Below are 20,844 nucleotides of genomic sequence, written 5' to 3' on the forward strand. Positions count from 1 at the left end.
CATGGATAAACTTTTACTTTCTACAAGTTTTCCTCCAAACGGATAAAATTTCCATTTTGGTTTGGCAATAATTTATCTTACCTGAATGGATAGAGTTTTTGACTCTTTCCACAACTTCATCTATAACAAATTTCTTACACATGGATAAACTTTTATTTTCTACACATTTTCTTCCAAACTGATAAAATTTTATCTTCTACAACCGAACGTTACAAAATTCAGCTTCCAATGTTTCCGAAGCATCGTCCCTTTTATCTTATCTTTTATAGCATTTCTTTTCGTGCAACCTATAAATGTTAGGCTCTCCTAGTTTAGAAAGTACATACAACATAAACTCCAGTTGGACTTTCCTGGTAGCTCATTCTTTCCTCCCTGTTCACTCTATTCTCTCTACTCCTTGTATTTTGCTGTTCCTTCTTGTTTATAAGAAGTGGGTTTATTTAATTTTGGGGAAACATTTCAACTTCTTAAAATAGTTTCTTAGAATAGTGGTACTTATCATGATCAAGCTTCTATCCATTTCCTTATTATTAATTCGTAAACATTGTTCAAATTATTTGGCAACATTGTTCATTATTATTATCTCGTTAACATTGTTCGTTAATATTGTTCCTTATTATTATTTTGCTAACATTATTCAGATTATTTTCAAACTAAAAATGCATTTCTTCAATATATGCATCAGAAAACAGAGTGAAACGGAGCATTAATACACATAGACAATACGTGAACCAAATTTCTTTGTTGGGAAGCTTGATACATCATCATGTCTTTAAACTAGTTGATTGGCTTTGATCAAGCATGCATACAAGCGATCAGACTAAGAAGTTTCGATTGAATGTCTTATGCCCTTATTCTAATCCTAAACTCCCAAAAAGAATGAATGTCAACAACTCCTACAAAGTTTCAATTCCCCAACAAGAATTTGATGGACTAGGACATAGCAGTGACATCTAAGTATCACCTAAAGCTTTATACTCTAAATGAATTGCTCAGTCAGTGGGATGGATGATGTATGAACAACATTAAAACATCAAACTGGCTAATTCAAGAAAACACTATCATCAAAGAATGATTTGGAGTTGACCTAGCCTTCAGTCATGCCGTTGACGAATCTTGTGCGAATTATGCGTCTTAGGGTGCAGTGCTTGAATTTCTGATGACATTTTCTTTGAGATTCTGATCAATTTATCACCTTTTTTGTTCTTCCTTTCCTTCTTAAAATTTCTAGGCTTGATTCTTTTCACTTTCTTGATAAAAAAAACTTTGAAGAAGAAGAAGAAACTATGACTGGTAAGGTTATTGCGAAGAGAGAAAATACAGTGAAGTATGAGGGGGTGAAGAAATGGATTTGATTTGTGTCGAATATATAGAGTATTGGAAGGCGGTTTGTGTTTCTTGACCGTTAAAAACGGTTAAGGGGTTAAGCCAAAAAAGAATTTTTTTGCTTGAAAAAAGAAAATGTTAAGCCAAAAAGGAATTGAGAGATTGTGAAAATAGAACATTAGCTATAAGAATCTCGAAAACTTTAGCGAGTTTTTTGGCACCTCAGTTTTTTGTCATTCCTTTTATACACAAAAGTTACAAATCATGGCAGCTTCCAATTACTCTGAATTGGACGGGTTTTGAAGAATTTTTTTTGTACTAATGGAAATAATATTATTATGTTGGTTTGACTCAAAAAAATTTAAAAAAATCCCTTTAACCCAAACCAAAAAAAAAAAACTGATTTTAAAAAATTATTAAAAAAAATGTTTTGGCAATCAATAGAATTGTGTTAGGGGATAGGAAAAGGGAACTCACTGTTTCAACTAATTCAATTAACAGAATCTTTAATTGTCACTGTCAAACTTACCAACCACCGGCGAATTTCTTGTAATATTGTCAAAATTGAAAATTGTTAGAAAATTGGTGCGGTTTGAGGATGAGTTCCAAATTAGGGGTCGCTGCATCTCCGACGTGAGGCTTCCAATAAAAATACTTTTAATTTTCATTTATTTTGGATTTCTTTAGGGGTCAGGAAAAAAAAGCTTAAATTTTCATTTATTTTGGGTTTCTTTAGGGGTCAGGAAAAAAAATATTGACGCCACAAATCAATTTGCTGCGTCAGGAAAAATAAAAAAAACCGTCGAGTGCCGTAGACTGTTGATCATATCCTGTCATATCTTGATGAACGGTCGTGGTGAATGTCGGTAGAGATGCTTTGCAGCTCATGAGCGGCGAAAGCTTGAAAAAAAAAGGAAAGAAAATTGAGAAAACTAAAGCCAGCCAAAATAAATACAAATTAATACTACTTTTATTGGTAGCCTCGTGTCGTAATTGTGGCGACCCTTAAACTAGAAACAATTCTCAAATCACACCAATATTATGACAAATTTTGATTTTAGCAATATTCTGAGAAATTTGCTACAACCACATCATTTGCTCATCTTTAAACCATTCTGTTCAGTTGGACTATGGGTTGGCTTCTAAATTAGCCCAAATGCTGCATTGGGCTTGGCTTTTGGCAAGCAGACTTTAATCAGTTTTGGTAGAGCATAGCAAAACCATGGGGGTGCTTGTTCACAGATTGGAATCGAAAATGGAAATGGAATCATAGACTCTGGTTTTGGAATTAAACTTTTTATTCCAATATCTAGCTTGGTTCACACATTGGAATTAGCATCATTCCAATTCTTGATGCTTGGTTTGATGAGTGTTTCGGAATTAAATGCAATTAAATTTCAAATTTACCCCTGAGTTCCAAAGTTTAAGAAAGGGATATTTGAAATTTAACGACCGTTATACAACTTTCAAAACAAACAAATTCATTCTAAATTTTGGTTTGGGGTAATTTCATAAACCAAATCGCTGTCACTTTCTGTAAAATATTAATTTCCCATAAAAGACCAGCTCTTTATGACTTTCCTCCATTATAAGAACAGAGTACCCATTTTTTCATAAATAAATTTATTTATCGGATAAAATAAAAATAAATCCGTTTTCAATAAAACACCAACTCTTTATGAGATTAAAACGGGTTTTTCAATAAAACCCGTTTATTTCTGCAACATCCCTAAAACAAAAGAACAGAGTACCCATTATTTCTGCAATGAGATTAGTCACTTCAGTCCTAGGAGAGATTCATTTGCTAACTCGAGAGCGGTCTCTAGGAAAAAATTTCATGGAGGGGCAGGATATATGTCTTCTAGTGCTAATGTAAGAGGAGGGAAAGAATCTTATGCAGATGAATTTGGCTATCACAAAGACCAGAGATGGAACTTTTCAAGGGAGGCAGACAGCGTATTATGGTAGTCATCAAGATGGCCTCCAGCAATCTGAACTAGATATCCCAAAAGACGATCTCACTCTTCAAGACCAGAAATCGAACAAGGATATAACTCCTAGGTGTGATTCACAAGCTTCTGTATCTGTTTCGAGTCCTCCTAACTCTCCACCACATCTCTCCCATGATGAGTTGGATGATTTCAGTGATTCTCCCATGGCATCTATTACAGCGAAAGGGAAGAAGAAGAAGAAGTTCCGATACGTGCGGCGTGTGATGGAGAGAAAGAGAGGGCAGGTCTGTCATAAATGTTGTCTGAGGGAATAAGTTGAGGGTTTTGTCCAAAACCTCCCAATTTGCTCGGGAATGAGAGAAGTCTGATTTTTTAGAAATGATTCCAAAATTTGCATTCCAATAGCCTTAACCCAAGCAACAAATAAGGGGTTAATTCCTTTCTGTGATTCCCAAACCCTTTAACCAAGCAGTCCCCATGTCATTTTAATCATGGGACACAATTGGTATTAAATACACAATCATCAGTATAAAATAGCTAGGAATAGGGATGCGTGTGATGCAACAGATCTTTTGTCCTACTGCCTGTGCTACTCTTTGTTCCATATTTTATTGTATTATTATTTTTTCTTCATAAATATCATATTTTAATTCTTTTTTATTTTAATAATACACAAAATTTAATAAACTCAAAAAATAAAAAATACACAAAAATGAGATTTGTTTTAATTTTCTGTTATATTTTTAATTTTTATTATATATTGATTTTTTCAAATTATTGCATTTATTTTTACTTAGTTAATAGTTATCAGTTTTTTTTTTTTTTTTTTGGTTAAAGTATCATTTTTATTATTCACCCAATAAGAGGATATAGTTACAGAACCCTATCTCTGCGAAAAGATGGATATGCGAATTTGTCCATCCGATATTCACCCCTAGCCATTGCAGGCAACCCCACAATACTATCATACATACAGACCGAATGAGAAGGATGAGCAGGTCGCGGATGTATTGGCCAATATAGTTATCAGATTTTAAAGAAACAAAAAAAAAATTTTGTAAAATACAAATAACAATATAATAAAAAGTGGAATAGAGAGTAGTACAAAAAGTGAGACAGAAGATTCGTTACCTATGTTATTTTTATTCAATTCTCTTGTAATGTTCTCTCTCTTGTTTGTTATTGTCACTATGTTATCTGTAGAGCATATGCAGTTAAATTTGGTGGAGTTAATTTCCTGATAACTTTCTAAAGTTATCCAAGGCAAGATCACCAAATTTTCTTCAACCCAAGAAGAACCAAAAAAAAGAAAAAAAAAACAGAGAGAGAGTTTTCATTACTACTATTTTGAGTCTAATTTTGCAGACTTATGAATATGTGGTTGTGAATACAGATGCCTCTACAACATGCTTGAAAACAGACACTAAATTAATAATATATGCCTAAAATAACTAATCTTTTTTTTTTTCCGTTCTAATCTAAAATGACTTGTGTAAATTACATAAGAGAAATCAACTACAAAGCACCTTTAGGCTTTACCCAACTCCACCACAAGAGAGTCTCCAAAACAAGATGCCCCAGTCAAGTAGTTCATCACATTTTGAGGGGGAACTGTGCTTTGATATTGCCAAGCTGGTTCAGTTATCAATTTTAGTTGGTTCATATTATGAAATGGAGAAGGGTGATCTTCGAGAGCAATGGACTCCATAGCAAGAACCTTTGGGCAAATAGTAATAGAAAATAACAAGTTAGATTGAAAAATTAGCCAAACGAGAGCTCATTTTCCTTCCATATAAATAACTTGGACGGGAGTAAATAAATCCGTTTTCTAAAAGATCATGATTTCCATACTTTAGGGGGCTTTCAAGATCCTTTTAATTATCTAATCGGATGATTGTCCCGCAATGTATACAGAAAATACACTTCGTAGTGACAAAATTGAGTAAATAAAGCACGTAAAATTGAGAACCCAAAAAATGAAAAAATAAAAATAACAACAACTACTACTACTACATTAGCGACAAAAATAAATGTTGAAAGCAATCTTTATAATCCTGCACTCCTACTAGGAGTTGGCGTTAAAACCATTTCATCTCTTAAAGGACTGATACCACTTTGCAGACTCTTAAGTTTATACTGTTTTAAATTTTGTACTATCAACTTTTATTTTGCATAGTTTGACCCTACAATTATCACAATAATTTTATTTTTTTTTGGAGCGCAATTGTCACTATGCTTCAAATCTCATTAACTAGTTTTTTTTTTTTTTTTGTGGGTTTAGGTTGCTAATTAGTAAATGAATGCAAGAAAACCAAAGCGCACAGTTTGGGCTTACCCAAAACAAAAACAAAAACAAAACAAAAGGCACACACGTTGAATCATTCTTTAGCGAGTCTTAGCCAGAGAAAGGGCAGCATGGTATGTGGGCATATGTTGCACATTTTCATTAATTTGTGTGCAAGATAACAGATGGTGTGTTTTTAGGAATTTGTTAAGGTAGAATTTTTACAACTACTTTTGTATATTTGAAGAGTCTGGAGAATATTTGTAGAGCTCCGTCACCCAACACATGCCATCCACGCTTGTAATTGCACCGACAAGCAACCACCAGCACCCCTTCCACCACTGGCCACCCTATCCCTTTGTCTTCCCCCCACCACCACCTACCACTACCCCACTCTTCTTGCCCGTCACCACTACCAGATCTGGTCACGGGGAGGGAGAGGGATGAGGGGGGAGCGCGGGCAGGAGTTGGGGAAGAGGGGGAGAGGAAGGAGGAGGGGAGGGGGAGAGAGGCAAGAGGTGGCAGGGAAGGAGCAGGGGATGATGGGACTTGGAAGAGGGGAGGAAAGGAAAGCGAAGAGGAAGGCTGCGGTGGCGGTGATGGGGGGTGATGATAGGGAAAAGGGGTGGTGAGGAGGAGGAGAAGGGAGAAAAAGGGAAAGGTGAAGATAGTGGGGGTGGCAGTGGGCAGTGAGGGTGGCGGCTGCAACGGTGGAATGAAGTGAGGGCGGCAGCAACGGTGGTTGAAATGGTTAGGGAGGGTGATGCTAGACGAAGGAAATGGGTGTGTGTTTATTGGATGTTTTGGGATATGTTTTTTTTGATAAAATTTAGATCCTCTGTGTTTTTTGGGTGTTTTTCAAAAACTAGTTTTTCAAATACAATAAAATTTTTAAAAAGTATTCTAAAAGGTAATCTAAAAATTAGTTTAAATTTTTTTAAAATTTTAAAAAATATCTCAAAATATATTTTAAAAACTCTTCTACTCTTAAATATCCTAAAATATTTTTTAAAAATATTTTAAAATATACTTTAAAAACTCTGGTACAGCAAAGTTTTTCAAAAACACCCCCAAAAACAACTAATCCAAACGGAGCCTATAGTGTTTTAACAAGTTCTTGTAGTTAAAGTTGAGAAAAATTTTTGTCTATTAAAACATGCCACACAGCGATACTATATATCCAAAATAAAATTTTCAAGAGTGAAAAAAATGAAAATTTGAAATGCAATACATAGAAATCAATAACCTTAGGATATGAAGTGCCCAAACAAAAATTCAAAGTGCAACGTGAAAATCATTGAGAATATTGAGAGTGCAACTAGTAGAACTAATCTTGGTTTACCATCATATATTAGCAATTCTAGATATGTTTTTCCCACAAAACAATGTCCCAGACTCCCAGTCCCACAGATTATACATATATCTACACGTGTGTAATCCTCAACTTTATTTTTGTGAAACGGCTCTTGAAAACTAGAAATACAATTCAGCAAAGGTAATTATCATTGGAACTCTGATATCTGTTAACCAGACTTCTCTTAACTCCCTTAATTTACGTGAAAAGACATTAATACATTAATTTCAATTATAATTACAACCAACCCCTTTTTTCCCTGTATTACAACTGAAATATATGGTATAGCATTCATTTTTGCATTTGATTAAAATAGTTAAAAAAGAGTGCTATTCGAATTAGTACTCCGGAGTATAAAGACATATGGATAGATGAAAATCTTTGACTTTCAAAAAGGATAAATGGAAATTGGAAAGGGGCGGCGTAAAATAGTAAATTACCTCAACGGTGGACAAAGACAGAGCAACAGATTTGGCATTTTTCAACTGCTCCAGAAACTTGATCAGATTCATGGGCATCTTTTCTTCGATTTGATCCGTATATGGACGTTCAAGAAGTGGGTATAGGTCCACATAAACCTTCTCTAGACAGGGAAGATCCTCCATAGCACAAACCAAAGAAACCTGACCCTCAAACTTGAATGAAGTCAAGTTTGGGGCAGAAATAGTTCCCATCTTCGATTCTCATGAAAACTGAGGAAGAGAACCATAAAATAACAATTCCAACACCTTAAGCTTGGAAGCAGAGATGGCTAAACCATCAACTATGCAACAATTTAAGGTCAACTCTTGAAGATTTTCGAAACTCGAAAAGGGTTCTTTAGGAAAACAAAAGGGTTCACCATCATTAAACTCAAAGCGTTCGAGATGCAGTGATTTCAGAGTTGGTAAGCAAAAGGGGTTTGGTATAATCATGCTCTGAGAGTAACTCTTCAGTCTAAGCTTTTGCAGGGATCGACAGGTGAAAAGGCACTGAGGAAATTGGAATGGTTCGGGATAATGATATGCAGCGATATCAAGTTCTTGAACTTGATGGTTTATTGCATAATCGACACAGTTACAAACAAAGCTTGGATCAACATTAACGCCAAAGGCTAATCGAAATTTATGTATGCTTGAGCTGTTGTCACGATGAGAAAGAACTTGATTAACGAAATGAGTATAAGGAAGCAAGATTTGTTGAGATTGCCATACCGGGGAAGGAGATTGGAATCTGTATCGGTCAAAATCAAAGTTGAGATCTGGAAGGTAAGTCCAGAGGGGAATCCACCTTTTGGACAATGCACTAGTTTGAATAGACTGTTTGAGGTCGAGAAATGAAAGGATTTTGCAGAGAATGGAATCAGGTAAGTTGCTGATTCTGTCTTGATTCATATTGATGAACTTTTGCTAGCTCTTGGATGATTTCTTCATAAGCCAACCTGAATTTTCGTGAAATTAACAGTATTATCTGTAATTCTAATTTTTGGTGCTGGGCTGATTCTCACAGATCTTGGTTTGAAGCTAGGAGTCAACTCTAATGCCAGAAGTCTATAAGAATGTTATATTTTAAAGGTAAGACTTTTGTGCTTGTTGACTAAGTCTCTTACCTCAATTCTATGTAATTTCTTTCCAATCAACAAGAATTTGTCACCTAAATATTTATTTCTATGTAGATGTGTTGCACAATAAAATGTTCTCAATTCCATGCCTTATCGTGATTTTTATTTTGAGAAATGGCCGTTGCAAGTTGTTAAAAGTAATTATTATTGGCACTCCTATATTTTTTTTTTTTTGTTTTCGAGTCTGGAGGCTAATCCCTCTAAACTGGCTGAAATTTGCCCTCAAAGATATTCAACAACGATAGCATGTGAAGGTCGAAGCTGGAACCTTGCTGTAACTACATACGATCAATCCCAACCAATCTACCTGCGGGAACACTCCTATATTTGTTAGTGATACGATTTTTTTCTCGGTCACATAATAGGGAATAAATTCCCGTACTTTTAATTGTGATAACCTTGAATATTCACTGGACACAAAAGAAACATTCATATTCCCATTTTATCCCCCCCCCCCCCCCCCCGGTTAGAGGGAAAGTAACACATGCATGCAGGATAACTCATAAAAATTAAGGTAAAAATGATATTTAGCCTCTTGTATAAAAGAATAAAAAATTCTAGTAAATGAAAAATAAATAGAGATAAAAAAGATCATAAATAAACATAAAGAATTAGATTTACCAAAATCTACACGAGCATATCAAATACTCTATCTACTTCGAAGTTATTCATTTACTCTCCATTTAATTTGGGGTTTTTCTCTCATTCCTTTTTTTTTTTGTTGCCATGTTAAATGATATTATCTGGCAAATAAAAAATTCTTTCATTTTTCTCCGTATTTTTTACAAGTGACATGTTGAGCAATGAATTTTTGTGCCAAAAAATGAAAATTGGCCAGTTGTGTTGTCATTTGCTCTCATTTACGAGGGTTAGACCAAAGCCCTTCTTTTGATCCCCCCCCCCCCCCCCCCCAAAAAAAACTTTGTAGACAATTTTTTTGGGTATTATTTAGTGAAATTAGCCCTCTATTAAAGGCGGTACAAGGAATTGGTACGGATAATGAATTTCAATATTAATCTGAAGTCGAGACAACGAGATCAGATGCGGGTAGGCTAGTAAATCTGGTGGAAGGTAGACGATATCCAATTTCACAACCATAAATGGTCATCCTTACCAACCGCTTTTGTTAGTTTGTGCTAGATTTCTGTCTTTTTCTACTTTTCTTTAATCCCTGTTCTACCCACTAAGGAATGCATTTACTTTGACAAAATTGCTGCTTTTACTAATCCTCCTTGCAGGTTTAACCAAGTCAATTTCATTATGTGTGCCAGAATAGGAATCCCTCAAGTTCTCTCTTTTGCAAAACTGTGGATGAACTTGCTGAAATCATACAAAAATTTGCACTCTCAAATAATGAAATTAAAGGAACAGATCTTGACCAGGAGGATGTTGATTCACGTGTTCAAGAATATAATTCGAGCCTCACAGGGACAATTAAAGGGGGGAAAACTAGCAAACATCACAGGAGTTAAAGAATTTGTTACTATAGCACGGGGATATCCGAGGGACTTGAGAGTTACTAAATTAGGGCTAAATTTGTTTCAATTCTCGATCCCTAATGAAACTGATAGGGGAAGAATCCTTCATGGAGGGCTGTACATATTGGATAATCAGTGGTCTATTTGGTATCTTCTTTTGCCTGTTTTTAATAGACAATTTTTTTTTATAACTTTATTTGTAGGAACTCTTTAAAAATACTCTAAAATTTCTAAAATACACACTTAAAAATATCCAAAAATATACAAAATTTTTTCTTTCTTTCCTTTCTTCTTCTTCCTTGTCCCCCACCTTAGCTTACTACCATCAGCGGGCACTCTATTAGCAAGCTCCCCCCCCCCCCCTCCCCTCTCTCTATCTCTCTTCCTTTCCTCCTCCCTCTTTCTTCTTCCCTCCTAAAAGTATATATGCCTTAAAAACAATCATTTTTAGGGATTTTATATATACTTGAACTACTTCTGCATTAATAAATATTATCTTTATCATATTGATTGTTTGTACATTTATACTTGTATGATAAAGTTTCTAGGATAAACTTAATCAATGAAATCATAAGTGTTATGATGGTGAGATTTATTTGATTAAGTATAAAATTTATTCTAAAATATCTATAATCAAAATATTAACAAGAATGGGACATTATTAATATGGTTAGATTAGCATATACTATATCGCTTCCATTAGGGAAGTAGTAGACCTCATCTATTAATGTGATGTGTGAGATACCTAAACTAATCTTTGGTTACGTGATGATATGATCAGTTCACTATATTGATCTGCATAGAGATTTCTTTTGTACCAAAAGAATTAATCTTTAAATGGCGTTTTGTGTAAGTGATTCTTGGACTTAAGGTTATTATGGTAGCTTGAGTGTGGATTATTGTACTTTATTTGTTATATGATTACTTCCGTAAAAGAGAATGCTTACATTATTAACATATGGGTATATTTCAAAAATTCTTAATACCAAGTGAATGAGTCTTGAAAAAGTGTTTTTAAGTACTTATTCTTTTGGATTTATATTTTAGTACAAGAAAATAACATTAATCGCATAATGGAATTGGCACGATTCATTCTATAATTAATGTGAAATAAATATGGTAAAAGGATATTATTTACATGGTAAACATTTGTTGAAAGGTGAAGTCATTCACTTGACTTTTCTCATTATTTGGGTGATCATGATATACTGCTAGATGCCAATCTTGATCTATAAAAATGTTGATTGATTAGTTAAATCAATGATAAATTAACTATGCCTTCTTTTTTATCAAATATTGGTTGACAATCTTTGTAGAACAATCTTGAGGATGTCAATGGTAGGCCTAGATACTTCACAGGTAATAGTCCTTTTGGCATCTTGACAATATCACCAAGTGAAGTGGCTTTTTGCTTATCAATTCCTGCATAAAAAGCTTGGCATTTCTATAGATTAGGCTGCAAACCTGAAAATGGTAATTTTGGTCTCTTATCTTTGAAGTTTTAGTCAATTTAATCCCTTATCTATTATTCTAATCATTTTAGTTCCTTACCTTTCCTACAAAAAGCCAATCTAAACTCTCTAATAAACAAAAAAGAAAATTTGCCAAATTGGTCCCTAACATATACAACAAAAAAAAAAAAACTTTTTTAATCTCTAACATTTAAAATCAGTCATAATAGTCCCTAACATATAAATTATGAGTCATTTTGGTCCTAATGCTCGTATTTGCTCATTTCTCCGACTGAAAATATCACGCCTCTCTCACGTGAACATATTTTCAAGGGCAAAACCGAAAAACACACTTCATTTCCCTTCTAAAGCAAAAGTGCACGGGACCACCACCCCTTTTTCACTTTCCTCCCTCAAATTACAGCCACAAGAAACCCTAATTCCCTACATCCCCTAATTAACAAGCATAACTTGAGGAATTATGGTGACGATGACAACAACGAGAAAGGTGTAGGCGTGTGATTGAGGAGTGGTCGAAGCTTTTGCCAAAAAAATCGTGAGATGCACGAGTTACCTAAAATGCACGAAGAACATCACATATCAAGACCAAATTTTAGCCCCACACCCCAAACCCAAACCGACCTGAAATGTTTAAAAAGCTTACTCCATAATTTAGGCACCCATAGAATCTTCTTCCCGGATTTGCAGGTTTCCAAGAAGTCACAATGATGGGTTCATTTCCACAAAGACATCACTTCTTGTTCGGATCCATTGTATTTTTCAATAGGTCAGCTTCTTCATTACATTTTCTTGCTATTCTTCCTCCATTGCCTAGCCATCCAATTGCAACCGTGTTTTTCTTCTTCAATTTTGGTTTTGATGTGAGGCAATTAGGGTTTAATTGGGGAAATATGAAAGAAAGATGGAAAAACTCAACCGAAAATGAAGTGTGTGTTTCGGTTTTACCCTTGAAAATATGCCCATGTGAGAGGAGTGAAATTTTCAGTCGGAGAAATGAGCAAATACGAGCATTATGACCAAAATGACTCATAATTTATATGTTGTGGACTATTATGGCTGATTTTAAATATTATGGACTAAAAAGTTTTTTTTTGTAAATGTTAGGGACCAATTTGGCAAATTTTCCTAACAAAAATTAAAAATTTCTAACGAAATTAGTCCCGTACACAATATGTGCATCACTAAAAATGACTATTTTGCTCCATTATCACTATAGTCATATCGAATTTGGTTCCTCGTATGTCGCCACATACTCGTTAGTGCGTGTGTGTGCTTTTTTTTTTCCTTAACAAAATCTACTGTTTTTTTAATTTCAAGGATAGACTTATAGTACACAAAACTGGCTCTATGAGGATTTTCTAATTTTCCATCAAAAGTCCTATATTGATTTTATTTTTGTGAAAATGAGAGTTTACATTATCAAAAGGATAAAATAGACAACTTTGAAGATAATGGATTAAAACGGTTATTTTTAACAATGCACATTTATTGTGCCTGACTAACTCCTCTAAAAATTTTCAATTTTCCATTAGATGCCCTAAATTGACATTTTTCTTTTTAATAAAGATAAGGGACTAAAATGATCGCATCAATAGATTAAGAACTAATTTGACCTAGATCCCAAAGATGAGAGACCAAAATTAAGCCTGTCAACGGGTCGAGTTCGATCGAAATTTCAAATTTAAACCTGTTTTTATGTAGTAGATCCAGACCCGACCCGTATACCCGACGGGTCTTGAACTTATAGTCCCGAAACCGGGTCCGACGGGTCTCAGGTCGGATCTATCGGTTCCCGAGTCAGACCCGGTTCTATCCGAAAAGAAAAGGCTCAACTAAAAATAAGGTCCAAAACTACCTACATATTAAGAAGTTTGCAAAAATGAATTACAGTCATTCCAAAACTAAATCCAAAACCAATCACAAATCAACTTCCAAACTTAAACAAATCAAATTACAAAGCTAAATCACAAATAACTCGCAATAGTCAATCCAAAACCAACCACAAATCAATCTAAGGTTTGTTATTTGTTAATTTGGTAAAAGAATGTATTTAGAAATATTTATATTTTACAATTATTAATATATTATTCTGGTCCAGGTCGGAATCCTATATTTCGTATCCAACCCGCTTTTTTATTAGAGTAAATGGGTACGGATACTGGTCTGGATATCGGAAATATTTCCCAAATTACGTGCACCTTTTTACACAGATCCATCGTTATGGTAATTGTAAAGTTCTTGATGCGAGGTTTAAAGAGTTAATCAAACAATTACTAAAAGATTGCATAGAAGTTAAAACTGCTTATATTATTAATCTGACAACATCCAGCTCAAAAAAAAAAAACGAGGACAATATCCATAATCCAAGCACATTCTACTGGCCTAGTTGCTTTACTGAGGAAGCTTATTAAGCTTGCAATAGGCATAATCTTTGAACTTCTTGGTCTTAAATTTTGGCGGATTTTCCTCATTCACAAGCTTTGGAATTGGCCCAATTTCTTGCTCTGGGGGTGGCTCCAGGAACACTGGCCATGACATTCTTGTCATCTCCTTGTTCACGGTTGTTCTGTGGAACACACTCTTGTACTTTGCATTGCTTAAAATCTATCAAGAGATTAATTGGAAAAGTGAAATTAGCATTAAAAAAGAAACATTAGACATGCAAGGAAATCAGATAATTGTATGTTGAAAGAAGAAATGCCAAATCCTCGTAATAGTTGTGAAACTCACATTGGAGAGCTCATGCACTTATGTGGAGATAGCACAAATCATGTATGGCCATGGATATTTGGATAGTTATCCGACGTATACTGTTCCAAAATCAGAAATCTTTTCCTCATTTTAATTGATTACCTTCTAAATTGAATTTACAGATATCTTAAGAAGTCAATTAGTATAAGTTGATGGATTATAGTCAGAATATTTCTGTGTAGCATATGGAAATTTGTACATATCAATGTCTTGCAGGACAACCTCCTAGTGAAACAATTAGTTAATCCAGATCTACGAATAAATTGCAAAAAGAAAAAAAAAGATGAAGGAAATGTGTCCTATACAAAGTACTTCAATTTCTGTGAAATAAATTCCTATCATACAGTGCCAGTTCCAATATCAATTTTAAAGGCAAACAACATAAGCAAATTATTCATTTGTAACAGGCAAATAATACCAAAGAATTTAGAGACAAAAAAACAAAAGCATAGAACAGTCAAGAAAATGACTTACCTGAATTTGGTCTCCAATGTGGACAATAAGGGCATTTGGTATGTACTTGACATCATACCAATAATCATCCTTAAAAACTTGAAGCCCTGGGACCTCATTGGGGACAAGAATGGTGAGGCCTGACATATCTGTATGTGCCACTACACCAAGGGCCAAATCAGGGCGAGGGCATGGTGGATAGTAATTTATTTTCATCATGTAAATGAGGTCTTCACCCCCCATACCATCCTTCATCTCACTTGGTTCTAACCCAAGCCCCTTTGACAGGTATTCAAACATCTTGTCAGCCACTCCTCTAAGCCTCTTAGCATAATCTTCACTTGTCTCTCTGGCATCCAAATTCCAATGGAAGATATAACAATTAGTGGGTAATTAGTACAAAATGATGAAGGCATACGAGTTACCAACTTAATTGTATAGGCAGCATGAGTGAACATTCTGTGTACAATAGGCTTATTCTCAGTTGATTTTGATTTTTAAATATAAGTTGAAAGCAAGCTCAATAATCACCTTTAGGGATTGATTAGCAGTATTATTGTGCTGCAATCTTTCCACACTCTACTGCAATTATCCAATTGAGACCACCTAATAGATATCTTAAGCATATTTTACGGTTTTAAGTAATATTATTTAGTTTACCCTAAATTATTAATTGCACTCAAACTGTTATTTATTTACTTCAGAGACCTGTGACATATGTCTTCATGTAAGCGTCAAAATATTTAAGTGCACTTGATTCTTTCTCGTTAGTTATAAATGCCTTAATTTGGGTAAAACTGAGAAATTAAATTCCCTCCTAAACAAGAGAAGAGAAAAAGAAAAAGGTCACAACAATTAGTTGCTCCTTGTCATTTTTTTTTTTTTGGGAGCTATTTGCCTTAAACCTCATAGAGGTGGATTTGGATTGTCAGTGCAACCGCAAACAGCATTTAATGGCCGAGATCAGCCCAGTAGAACTTGAGCTAACCTCGACTGTTGACTTGAAATTCATTTGAATTTTAAATCAATGGTCAAGATCAATTCAAGTTTGGTTGAGCCAATCTCAACCTTAAATGTTACAGAAGTGGTTTGCCGCAAACAATCCGGATCCCAGAGCGGCTGCCACGCCAGAAGCCCCACCACCACACTACTCGATTTTTAAAGGGGCAAATTACACTTTACCCCTTGTGGTATAACTAATGTTTACATAATCCCCTCTAGTTTTAAAAGCTATATATAATCTTCTCATAATTTGGATTAAAGTATCAAAGTGACAGAAATAATCATCCGTAATAAAACTTATAAAATGTCAAAATTACCTTTATTTAAAAACTTAAATTGTTTAAATGACCAAAATATATAAACATAATATGCATGACACTCTAACCCCGTATGATTTTATATTTTACCATATAACCCCCTTATGGTTTAGTGTTTTATCATATACCACCCTTGTAGTTTTCAATATATATACATAATCCTCCCGTGGTTAATAAATAATTTTTAACTTTACATAAGAGTATTTTTGATATTTTAGTTAATTCCATTATGAATTGCAAATTTCATCACTTTGACACTTTAATCCAAATCACAAAAAAGTTATATATAACTTTTAAAACTATCAGGGGTTATGTAATAAAATATTAAATCACAGGGGGTAAAGTGTAATTTGTCCTTTTTAAAAACCAGAAAACAAGGCTGATTCTACACTGCCCAGTGCAACCAAATTACATTTTCTTGTGATGTAAATCACATTTTGATTATCTTTTTTTAGAAGCAAATATAAATCAGATTTCGATTAGAGACGTCAAATTGAAGGAAACAGCTTGACCTTGACAAAATTGTTGAAGTTTTAAACTTCTTCCAAATGGTATCACTTTTTTTTTTTAGGGAAAAATTGACAATTTTGCTTTTATAATCTGGTTTTGGCATGTTAATGATCAGGATCAAATTGGCCCGCCCATAATACTTTCAATTTCCTCATGATCGAAAGACTTTCTGTTGCAAGACAGAGTAGTTGTCTGCATCATAAAGTCAGAAAATGCTAAATCCACACTTCTCATCCTAAATATACAAATTTCATTGTCAATAGTACAACATAATTGTACAAATCATCAATCCTACTAACAGTAAGAGACATCAATGCATCAAGGTATCAATCAGCCCAACTTTGCAAATGGAATTTGGTTTTGTACTTTCTGATTTTCTTTTTCTTCCTTTTTTTATTGTCTTTTTAATTAAGTTTGGGTGGCATGTCATTTTTTTTTTTTTGGGTTTTTACCCTTTTTTTTTTTTCTTTTTTAAGAGTTTACTAGCATATGTAAAACTTGACAAAGCTAAATTAGAACCAACAAAGTACTACTCTTGATGATGCAGACAACTAATTGTTCGGTTTCAAAAACATGAATGATGAGGAAAATATCAAACCTGTAAGAGGGTGGATTTTTAGGCCAAAACCTATAGTTAATGGCAGAAGGAGGCCATATTATATGGAACAAGTGATCAACCCATCCTTTCTTGCCCTCAACTTCTTTCTGCAACCTTGTTCCATAACCCTCAATATTCTGAGAGCCTGGAATCTTAGCAACCAGTTCTTTTTCCTCTAGTGGAAGCTCAAAGAACTCCTTCCCAACTTGCTGCAGTTTCCTCATAACCTCCTCTGGGATGCCATGGTTGACAACTTGGAAGATCCCCCATTCTCTGCTAGCCTCAGAAATCAACCCCACAATTTTGCCTTCATCAGGATCGCTCAGATCAATCACCGGAACCTCAAGAACCGCCCCATGGAAGGTTGTTACTGCAGGTTGCTCATTTTCTGATCTGATGTAATCTGTTGGAATAGTATCCATGCATTTGGATAGCGAAGCAATTTGTTGCACTCTTTCCAGCTCCATTTCTTTTTTTTTTTTTCCTCCCTCACTCTCCAACAGAAAAACTTTTGATGATTTTCTTTCTTTGCTTCTTTATTTTATGCTAGAGTCTTGCCTCTTTGCAGCATATATAAAGGGAGGCAAGACAAAAGCTGGAACCAAATTCATCAACACCAGCAATAATATGCATTGTGGATGTCATTAATTTTCTTTGAAAAGATAAAAAAGGGGTTACGTGGGTGAGTCTTGTTCATTTGATAGATCATGCCAAACCTCAACAGCATGCACCGCTATAGTAGCCTACATCTTGCATCATACGAAGAATATGTTGATAGGATAGTTGGGTTAAAATTCTCTGCGTCTATAAATTACTATTGATGGCTCAGATGAAGTTGATTTGAAATCGAACAAATTATATTGGTTACGTAATACAACAATTAATTATGGGCAAAATTCTTAGTGTTTTTCTACCTTTTTTATTTTAGTGTGACTACATTTATTATTATAGTACTTATTTCTATTGTTTTAATGCATACATTATGTTGTTCAATTGAATGCGACAGTTAGAGAACATTGGATCCAGGATGGTTGGTGGCTTGGTACCTAAACTTATTGATGCATAGCACATGACCACATGAGTTGAGTGTGCAAGTTAAATAAAATTACAATTTGTAAACATGACTTTTTATAATAACAACCTAAAGATCAATTTGAGTAAGGATTTATCGTTTTCTTTTCTATTTTCTGTTTATAAAACCTGTTAAGCATTTGAAGCCTCGTAGTTTTCGAACTCCTCCTCAACTCCATAAATTTGTGAAAAAGTTTTGAACCAATATATTACATCCTACTGAATGTATAAGAATTGTCATCACTGTTAAAAAAAATTTTTAGAAAAGTGCAGAATTGGTTGAATACATTCGAATTATATGATGATACACAAATATAATCACCATTTTGCCATGCATATCACCTCACGAGTCTTGTACTACTCTCTGTCCCACTTTTTACTATATTGTTATTTCTCCTTTATAAACATCATATTTTAGTTCTTTTTTGTTTCCTTAAGATCCAATAACTATTACTTAAGTAATACACAAATACAACAATCTCATAAAAGCAATATATAATAGAAAATTAAAATGTACAACAAAAAATTCATAAAAAATCTCATTTTTTATGCATTTTGGCTTTTTGAGTTGTTACGTTTCGTGTATTCTTCAATCAATAGTTATTGGATCTTAATGAAACAAAAAAGAATTAAAATATGATGTTTAAAAATAAGAAATAGTAATATAATAAAGTGGCATAGAAAATGACACACGAAATGAGATAGAAGATCCGTTGCAGAGATTTACCATCAAAATTAGAGATGCTTTCAGAAACCTTCCTTGAGGTTTATAACAATTTCATTTGACTCTCCTGATGTTTCAAATATTACACATACCACCTTTATTTTGAGTTTTAATGTAACAGTCAACCCATGTCCATAAACAATTATATAAAATGCTAAAAAATACTTTCATTCCCGAACCACAAGTCATGACTCATAAAGATGGATACAAGAAATTCAATTAAAAAAAAGTATAATCCATTGAAAAAGTTAACGAAATTTATCTTGAAGAGTTACTCATGTTATGTTGTACTGAGTTAGATACATTTTAACTAAATCATTGGAAGAGTTATTATCGAAACCTTGACACTTGAAAATACTTAGGTGTCACAAGAATTTGAAATTACAAATTCAACTTTTAAAGGGTTTGAAATTGTAGAAGAGAAAATGAATTGATGTATTCCCTATTAGTAATAATAAACTAGACCATATTATCGCATTTTTCACATTATTAAATTTAACAACATCTAAAAATTAATATCTTAATTTGATGAGAGATATTTGTTATTTTTCTTGACTATTTTTTTGCATGAAAATTTAGATATTTAATTCCCTCAATGATTCTTTTATGATTTTAGCTTGAAATAATTTTGTCAGATCAATTCAGTTCCTTTGATTGCACTTTTGTAGTCAATCTTCCTTTAGTTTAATCTATTATGTTAGCATGCACGGGTAGTTTGAGGGAAAAAAATGCTTTTCAACAATTAATATTATTTTTTTAGATATATGGACTGACTTTGTTACATAGAAATTCAAAATAGGGGAAGTAAGTGTAATATTTGAAACCACATTGGAGCCAAGTGAAATGGTCAAAAACCTCGAGAGAGGTTTCTAAAATTATTGCTACAAATTAACTTCAGCAAATACATATGTTATCATCGCAAATAAGGGATTAATCTTTTATATATTAATAGTTTATACACTATCAAGTTTGAATACATGACTACTAATTTTAATTTAAATTTGAATTCTAAATTTTAAACGTATGGTATACATCTAAATCCAATAATATATATACTATTAGTGCATATACGATTAATGCAGTTTTTTCTACTTACCAAAGTAGGCATAAGAGTACCAAACGCTTTCCTCACTCGAGATTCTGTTTTTCATCATGGTTTGCTGCATTTTATACAGAGCAAAAGCAAAAAAGATGGAGAAATTCACGAGGAAGCATTTTAACTTCTTCATATGCAATTCAAACCCAATGCGAAAATTTTGAAGTCAAAAATAGACCACAGAAAATCACAAGGTGTATAGCGCTTTTGTCAATTTATGTCTTTATTATGCAGGATAGTTTCAGGAACTTCCCTTGAAGTTTTTTGACAATATTATTGAGCTTTCTTGAACTTTCAAAAATTTCACTTACCTCCTTTAATTCCAATTTTGTTGTTCCAAATTAGCCTATGTTACGAAAAGTAATATTCAAAAATGAATTTGAGGAGAGAAAGGAGAAATTCATGCCAAAATACCCTTTTGTAGTCTTATTTATTAATTTATTACCAAAAAATTTCTCTCAAGTAGGCACTTTATAATTTTACACAAGTATTTTAATAGGCACTTTATACCCTTCGTCAAATAAAAAATGATGCAAAATTAACTCCATCCACGTAATTGATGAAAGGACTAATTTATCCTCTATTAAAAGCTTAAGTGGCAAAAATTTCCTTTCAATGGGAAAAAAATTTTCACTTTCAAGAGACTAATTTTCGCTTTATAATAACAGTCCAATTAAAAACACATAAAAATGAAATGCTGGGCCACTTTCAATGACAACTAAAACAAAAGAAGTGGAAGAAGCAAAAAAAAAGAAGGAAGAGAGGGAATCAATCAGTTTCAAGAATGTCAGCAATACAATTCCACTACAGATTTTAAGTCAGCCCAAGTCGGGAGAGGGCAATGTAAAATCCTGTT

The 20,844-nt window shown here is 33.7% G+C and overlaps 1 protein-coding gene and 1 long non-coding RNA gene across 2 annotated transcripts; one reads left to right on the forward strand and one right to left on the reverse strand.

Moving 5' to 3' along the window:
* The first annotated feature begins 7,594 nt into the window (after window positions 1-7,594).
* On the forward strand, window positions 7,595-8,563 carry LOC113712090 (uncharacterized). Its single transcript, XR_003453225.2, has 2 exons — window positions 7,595-8,261; window positions 8,405-8,563. It is a non-coding gene; the product is annotated as an uncharacterized lncRNA (long non-coding RNA).
* A 5,191-nt stretch (window positions 8,564-13,754) lies between these two features.
* Window positions 13,755-17,672, reverse strand: LOC113710868 (flavonol synthase/flavanone 3-hydroxylase). The gene is made up of 3 exons (XM_027233926.2): window positions 17,098-17,672; window positions 14,692-15,019; window positions 13,755-14,070 (listed from the first exon to the last, which is right to left on the reverse strand). The coding sequence occupies exons 1-3, from the start codon at window positions 17,562-17,564 to the stop codon at window positions 13,858-13,860; spliced, it is 1,008 nt and encodes a 335-aa protein (XP_027089727.1). The 5' UTR covers window positions 17,565-17,672; the 3' UTR covers window positions 13,755-13,857.
* Window positions 17,673-20,844: the final 3,172 nt, after the last annotated feature.

The sequence above is a fragment of the Coffea arabica genome, chromosome 10e, assembly GCF_036785885.1.
Source record: "Coffea arabica cultivar ET-39 chromosome 10e, Coffea Arabica ET-39 HiFi, whole genome shotgun sequence".
Lineage (NCBI taxonomy): Eukaryota > Viridiplantae > Streptophyta > Magnoliopsida > Gentianales > Rubiaceae > Coffea > Coffea arabica.